The sequence below is a fragment of the Nicotiana attenuata genome, unplaced genomic scaffold, assembly GCF_001879085.1.
Source record: "Nicotiana attenuata strain UT unplaced genomic scaffold, NIATTr2, whole genome shotgun sequence".
NCBI lineage: Eukaryota > Viridiplantae > Streptophyta > Magnoliopsida > Solanales > Solanaceae > Nicotiana > Nicotiana attenuata.
The window spans coordinates 227,720-235,819 of NW_017671022.1; the positions used below are offsets into that span (position 1 = coordinate 227,720).

The 8,100-nt window shown below is 41.9% G+C and overlaps 1 protein-coding gene across 1 annotated transcript; it reads left to right on the plus strand.

The window, feature by feature from the left end:
* Positions 1 to 5,815: 5,815 nt before the first annotated feature.
* Positions 5,816 to 6,770, plus strand: LOC109205322. Its single transcript, XM_019368030.1, has 3 exons — positions 5,816 to 5,875; positions 5,943 to 6,421; positions 6,524 to 6,770. Exons 1-3 carry the CDS (start codon positions 5,816 to 5,818, stop codon positions 6,768 to 6,770), a joined length of 786 nt encoding a protein of 261 aa, XP_019223575.1.
* The last annotated feature ends 1,330 nt before the right edge of the window (positions 6,771 to 8,100 follow it).

Genomic DNA, 8,100 nt, shown 5'->3' on the forward strand with positions numbered 1-8,100 from the left:
ATTACATCTCGCCCCTTGATCGGGGAATCACTAGCCATCAAGGCACATACAGAACTGAGCGCTCGCGTGCGCATACAGACGTGTGGAAGGAATTTCAAGAGTTATATCTCAAGCTGAATCAAGTACGCACGATAAGAATTCCAAGAAAGTGAACTTTTCCTAAAAGGTTCTGCAGCCTCTCGAGGATAAATACAGACGTCTCCGTACCGATCCGCGAGACTCTACTAAATCTGCTCATGACTCGTGAGACCTAGTAACCTAGGCTCTGATACCAACTTGTCACGACCCAAATTCCCATACCCGGTCGTGATGGCGCCTCTCATGAAGACAAGGCCAGCCAACTTACCCAAATCAATTTCTTTAACAGTTACTAAACATAAGTGAATAGAATAATACAACTTAACGGCCATAATAATCAGTATTTTCAACCCCACATAACCCGACCGGGGTGTCACAAGTCACGAGCATCTAAGAAGTAGGAATACAACTACAGGGTCATATATATATAAAATGAAATCTGGAATCCAAAAGATGAAGTACGGTGCCGCGAACGCTGGCGGTCATGTTGCTCAGCTACATTAGTATTACCTTCAGTCCGCTAATCACCCGCTACCGGGTGAACAATACCTGCAACTGCACGCGAGGTGCAGGGAGTAAAGTGAGTACTTCCAACTCAGTGGTAATAAGAGTAAATAATAACTGAGAGACAAGAAATCACGTAAGAGCACTCCATCATGCTATATAGGACAGTACAACCCTTTGAGAAAACAGAAAAACCGTGAAAAATCCTTTAGAAAATATCTGGCTCAGTTTAAAAACCTCTTTTGAAAATATCCTTTTCCAACAGTCAAGCAAATGAATGCGTAATCAGATAGTGCAAGTCCGCACATAAGTCAGCCCCTCGGGCACATCACTCCACTAACAATTAACACCAGGGCGTCTGGTAAACAGTGCAAGAAGTAGCATGAATGCCAATGAAATAAGAGTGCTGAATGTCATGACACGTATTACAAACAGGAACCAATGCATGAATGCAATGCAATGCATATGACCGCTGCGGCGCGCAGCCCGATCCATTTGGGTACCCGCGCTCACTGTGGGGGTTCAGACTCTGGAGGGGCTCCTACAGCCCAAGCGCAATATCAATATCACACCGCTGCGGCGTGCATCCCGATCCATCCTCAGTCCAGAAATGCACATAGGCCCCTTGGGCAATAGTAAAATAACAGTCTCAACTCAAAACGTCAGTAAAATATCATTTAGGTTTTCAAATCTTAGAAACAAAGCTGAGTTTGCGAAACAGTATTTTAAACCTTGGACTGTGATAAAATAATATGCAAAGTAATGCAAAAACAGTGATATCAATCCCTGAAGGATTCAAACAATTGGCACGAAGCCCAAATATAGCAATCAAACCAAATAATGATGATAACAAGTAGTTTCAGTCAATTACGCAATAAAACCAACAACAGGGACGGACTAAGTCACAATCCCCAACGGTGCTCTACCCCACGCTCATACCTGGCGTGCAAGTCACCACAATACAACACTATGATGTGCAAATCCGGGGTTTCAAACCCTCAGGATATCATTTACAAGTATTACTCACCTCAGACCGGTGAAATCCCTAGCTCGCGGCGCCTTTGCCCCTCAATCGGCCTCCACGCACGTCGAATCTAACCAAACCAGAGCGAATACATCACAATATGCTAAGGGAACAATACCCAATCGAAAACAATCAAAAATTAGCAAGAATCTCGAAACTAGCAAAACCCGAGCCTCGGGCCCACTTCTCGAAAAATTACAAAACTCACATTACCGGATTCCTCGTCTCGCCACAAGTTCATACATACCAAGAACTCCCAAATCCGAGCTTAAATGACCTATCAAATTCCAATTTAAAATATCAAAAACTCAAGCCCTAGCTTTACCCCTTTTGAAGAATTTCAACCAATTTCCATGTTAAATCTATCAAAGTTCCATGTATTTAGGCCAAGGGACTTACCTCCAATCACACCTAGTCGAAACCCCCCTTTAATTCCGTCCAATAGCTCCCAAGCTCACTTAAAAATGGTGGAAATAACATAACCCTCGCGGAACAAAATGAATATAAAACTCCTACTGGCTTCAGGGGTTTCCGCTTCTGCGGTCCCCACGCCCGCTTCCGCGCAACCGCTTCTGCGATTTTTGTCCGCTTATGCGGAATTTCATTAAACTCGAGGGCCGCTTCTGCGACACAAATTTCCGCTTCTGCGGAAGCTCACCTCCTGGCCAAACCCGCTTCTGCGACCGCCTGTCCGCTTCTACGGACTCGCTTAAGCGAAAAGTGTTCCGCTTCTGCGGAACTGCCCAACTCCACTCCAGACCGCTTTTGGGACCAAGATTACGCTTCTGCGGAACCGCTTATGCGGTCCATTTCCGCAGAAGCGAACATACCAGATACCAGCAAAAATCTGCCATTTCCTCAACTTGAATTTCATCCCGATAGCCATCCGAAATCACCCCGAGGCCCCCGGGACCTCAACCAAAAGCACCAACATGTCTTAAAACATCATACGAACTTGCTCCAATCATCAAAACACACCTAACAACACTAAAATCATCAATTCACATCGGATTCAAGCCTAAGTTCTTCAAGAATTTCCGAAATGCACTTTCGATCAAAAACCCGACCAAACGGCGTCCGAATGACTTGAAATTTTGCACACATATCACAAATCACATATCGAAGCTACAGCAACTCTCGAAATTCCATTCCGACCCTCGGATCAAAATCTCACCTATCAACCGGAATCCGCCAAAATACTAACTTCGTCAATTCAAGCCTAATTCTACACCGGGCCTCCAAAATCAATTCCGATCGCACTCCCAAGTCACAAATCATCTCCCGAAGCTAACAGGATCATCGGAAATTACATCTGAACCTTCGAACTCATAAGTCAACGTCCGGTTGACTTTTTCAACTTAAGCCTTTCCTTAAAGAGACTAAGTGTCTCATTTCCTATTCAAACCAATCCGAATCAACTCTAACTCACCACATACCGGTAATGAAACATGAAGAAGCATAAAATGGGAAAAACGGGGCGGTAATCCATGGGACGACGGGTCGGGTCGTTACAACACACTTGAAAAAGGAAAGCAACAAATAAGGAAACCGAAGATGGGCTGGAGAGTAAAAGTGAATCAACAGCCTGAAAAGCCAGCCACAAATGCTGAACAACAAGCTGATCCAAAATTGCCAAAAGAAGTAGAAGTACTAACTGATGACCAGAATGAAAAAGAACAGCATAAGAGTCTGGAATTCCAGGTACAACAGGCCAAGAGCTGGGGCAAGAAAAAATTAGCTATTACTCATGAACAAGAAGGACAAAATCAGCTGTGTTAAGACAGTGAAAAGATTGAGAGGTTGCTGAGGCAGAATCAGTTTAGTGCTTTGAGAATTCTACCAATGATAGTCACTTCAACAGTGATAAGGGAACAGAGTCCTTCGAGGAAGATAGCTCCATGATATTCTGCTCATGGAACATAAAGGGGCTAAATAAGCCCTTTAAGCAGAAGGAACTCAAGACCTTCCTGCTTACAAATAAGGTAGTTTTGATAGGTTGTCTTGAGACTAAAGTTAAAGCTAACAAAGCTGAAAAAGTGAAGAAGAAAATGGGGAATGATTGGGAAATAGATACTGATTACAATCAAAGCCCAAATGGTAGAATATGGATTGGTTGGAAGCCTCAACAAGTGGAAGTGCAAATAGTAGCATTTATGCCTCTGTGCACTGCATAGTAAAGGACAAGGGCTCAACTTTTACTAGCCAGATAACATTTGTTTATGGCTTGAATACCATAAACGAAAGGAAGGCCTTATGGCAAGGGCTAAGGAATTTGAATAATAATATAGCTGATCCATGGATTGTACTAGGGGATTTTAATGTTGTTCTTTTAGTGAATGATAGACAAAATGGTATTCCAGTACATCCAAATGAAGTTAAGGATTTCCAGGAGTGTATTGAAGACATAGGGCTTGGTCAACTAAAAAGAACAGGGAGTTTATTTTCATGGAGTAATAAGAGAGATGCACCTGTTAGAATCCACAGCTTTATAGATTGGGCCTTTGGAAATTCAAAATTGTTTGATAATTATGGACACTTGGAAGCAGTTTATCTTAGCCCAGAATGCTCCGATCACTCTCCTATTATTGTCAACACTGGGAGAATAAGACAAAACCTTCCTAGGCCATTTAGACTACTCAACATTCTTCTTCAGAATGAGGAATTTAAGGCAATGATTAAAACTACATGGAAATATGAAGTTCCTGGGTACACTATGTATGGTACATGCAAAAAGCTCAAACTTATTGAGCTAAACACAAGACACATTCAGAAAGAGGTATCAAATGTGGAAAGGAAGGTTGAAGTCACTCGAGGGAGGTTGCAAGACACTCAACAACTGCTGAACTCTGATCTCTACAACCCAAATCTGATCCAAAAGGAGAGATAACAGATCCTTGAACTAGAGAAATGGTCTAACATACATGAAGAGGTGCTAAGGCAGAAGTCTAGGGCTGTATGGTTAGCAAAGGGAGACTCAAATACAAGATATTTCCATGCACAAATGAAGACTAGACAAGCAAGGAACCATATCTCCTCAATATGTAATGATCATAGGATTATGCTGACTGATCCAGGCCAAGTTCAGAGTGAGTTTATTAATTTTTTCCAAGAACTGCTGGGCACTAAAGCTGCAGAACTACCTTGTTTGAACAACAACATTGCAAAAGATGGATATTGTCTCAATAAGGAGGAGCAGAAGGGACTGATAAAACCAGTGACTAAGGAAGAAATTCTACAAGCTCTGAATGATCTACCAGCTGACAAAGCCCCTGGGGGTGATGGCTTTCCTGTGGAATTTTCAAAGCTAACTGAGATGTAGTGGGAGATGATGTTATAACAGCTATTCTTCAGTTCTTTGAGAAGGGGAAAATACTTAAGTAGATAAACATTACAACCATTACATTGGTGCCAAAAGTCCCAAATCCTACTCATGTCAAGGAGTTCAGGCCTATTGCATGTTGTACAACTCTGTACAAACTGATAGCCAAGGTGATCACTAGCAAACTTAAGCAAGTAGTAGACAAAATTGTTGGGCCAGCACAATCAGCTTTTATTGAAGGTAGGAATATCTTAGATAATGTGATTGTGGCACATGAGCTAGTCAAAGGTTACAATAGAAAAGGAATGTCTCCTAGATGTCTAGTGAAAGTAGATATCAGGAAAGCTTATGATACTGTTGAGTGGGACTTTTTGAGAATGGTCTTATTAGAGTTTGGAATTCCAGCCAAGTTTTTCAAACTCATCATGGAGTGTGTTTCGACTGTGAGCTACTTTATTATTTTCAATGGAGGACTCACCCCTAAATTCCAAGCAAAGAAAGGTCTACGTCAAGGAGATCCTATGTCACCACTCTTATTTGTCTTGACAATGGAGTATCTGAACAGATCCCTGAAACAGCTGAACCAAAATCCCAACTTCAATCACCACCCAAGATGCAAGAAGATGAAACTAACCCATATTTGTTTTGCAGATGACTTAATAATGTGCTGCAGGGCTGAGAGATTATCTATTCAGTTGATGATGAAGGCATTTGAACACTTCTCTGTAGTCTCAGTCCTCAAAGCAAATATGGAAAAAAGTTCTCTATATATAACAGGGGTGGATCAACAGTTGCAGAACCAAATCTATGATGAAATGCACTTTGCAATGGGAGAGATTCCTTTCAAATACCTCGGTGTCCCCTTATCTTAAAAAAAAAACAGTTCAACAATGTATGCCTCTGGTGGAAAGAATGATTGCAAGGATCAAATGTTGGACTACCAAATTTCTGTCATATAGTGGCAGAGTGTAGCTTATTAAGAGTGTACTGTTTGAGATCCAAACATATTGGTCGCAGATTTTCCTGATACCAAAGAAGGTGCTGCAGTTAATAACAAGTGCCTGTAGAACATTCTTGTGGACTGGACAATGTGCAACGTCAAGAAGAGCACTTGTCGCATGGGAGAGATTATGTATGCCAAAATCAGCAGGGGGCTTGAACATAATCGAATTTCAAACATGGAATAAAGCAGCCATATCAAAATTGCTTTGGGCTATCACAGCAAAGAAAGATACCCTCTGGGTTCAATGGATCCACAGTTTCTATATTAAGGGTAGAAGCATCAGTACTATGGAGACACCTAAGCAAGCATGTTGGCTTGTTAGGAAAATCTTTGATGCAAGGAAATGGTATGGGAGCAATGATTTGTGTGGAGAATTACAACAACGCACTCATGCTGGGAAGTTCATGATCAAGAAGGCATATAAATACTTACTTCCTCAATATCCTAGAGCTATATGGAAAAACCTCAACATGATCCCATGTTCTGTACCAAGGTATCAATTTATACTTTGGCTTGCACTTTAAAAGAGACTCAGTACAGCAGACAGAATGGCTAAATGGGGAATACAAGTTCCTATGAACTATGTATTATGCAGAGCTGATGTTGAAGAAACTCATACTCATTTGTTCTTCGAATGTGATTATTCCAGACAGATGTGGAGCTCCTTCTTACGTTGGACAGGAGAAAGCAAGCAAGCAGGGACCTGGGAGGAGGAGATTGCGAGACTAACGACCAAACAATGCAACAGCAAAGCTCATGCAGAGGTACTAGGATGGCTATTAGCTGCTACTGTTTATTATGTCAGGAGTGAACGCAATGCTAGAAGATTTCAAGAACAGTAGCAGGAATGTATCTCAAGACTAAGAGAGATTACCATTCAATTGCATAGGAAAGGACAGTTTAGAAACAATTGGAAAAGATTACTGTAACGACCCGACCGGTCATTTTGAGCCCTAGCACGTCGTTCAGCAGTCTGAGGCCATGAGCAGCTTCATTTCAGGTATTATGACTTGTACGCATGGTCGGAATTAAATTCCGGGAAGTTCGGAGTTGATTTGGAAAGAGAATTCTCATTTCGGAAGCTTAAAGTTGAAGGAATCAACTAGGATTGGAATTTTGAGTAAACGACCTCCGAATCGGGATCTGAAGATTCCAGCAGGTTCGTATGATGATTTTGGACTTAAGCGTATGCCCGGATCGGGTTTTGGATGACCCGGGAGCGTTTTGGTACCTATTGTGGAAGTTGGCATTTGGAAGAAATTTCATAAGTTTTGCTTGAAGTGCATTTCAATGTTACCGATGTCCGTTTGGGATTCCGAGACTGGGAGTAGCTCCGCATGGTGATTCTGAAGTTGGGAGCCCGATCGGGAGTGAATTCGGAGGTCCGTAGGTCATCTTGGAGCTAATTGGCTAAAAATAGATGAAGGTTTTTGAGAAGTTTGACCGGAAGTAGACTTTTTGATATCAGGGTCGGAATGCGATTCCGGAAGTTGGAGCAGGTCCGTAATGTCGAATATGACTTGCCTGCAAAATTTGGGGTCAATCGAATGAGATTTGATAGGTTTCGACATCGGATGTGAAAGTTAGAAATTTCAAAGTTCATAAAGATGAATTTTGGCGCGATTCGTGATTTCGACATTGTTTGATGTTATTTGAAGCCTCGAGTAACTCCGTTATATGTTTCCAGATTTGTTGGCACGTTCGGACGGGGTCCCGAGGGGCTCGGGTGAGTTTCGGGGTGGTTTCGGACCATTTCTAGGCCATTTATAACTGCTGGTTTTTGGCTACAACAGTGTTCTATGCGATCGCGGGGAATTGGTCGCGATCGCGTTGAGTAAAATGTGAGAAATAGGCCAGTGAATCGCGATCGCGGAAAGCCTTTCGCGATCGCGTAGAGTAAATATTCTGCTGCACTGACTCGACTTCGGAGGCTCATATCTCACAATCTATAAGGAATTTTGAGATGATGTAAAAATAAAAGTTGTATCCCTTTGTGTCTAGTTTCTAGAAAAGTAAACCATTCATGATTTGGATTTGTGTACAAAGAGATATAGCTGTTACACTACAGGGTATCTGGGAAGATGAAAAAGAAAGTTGTGTTACACATGGGCTGACTTTGACAGATTATATCTAGAAATATATAAGAAATTGGGAAATGATCAACACATGAAA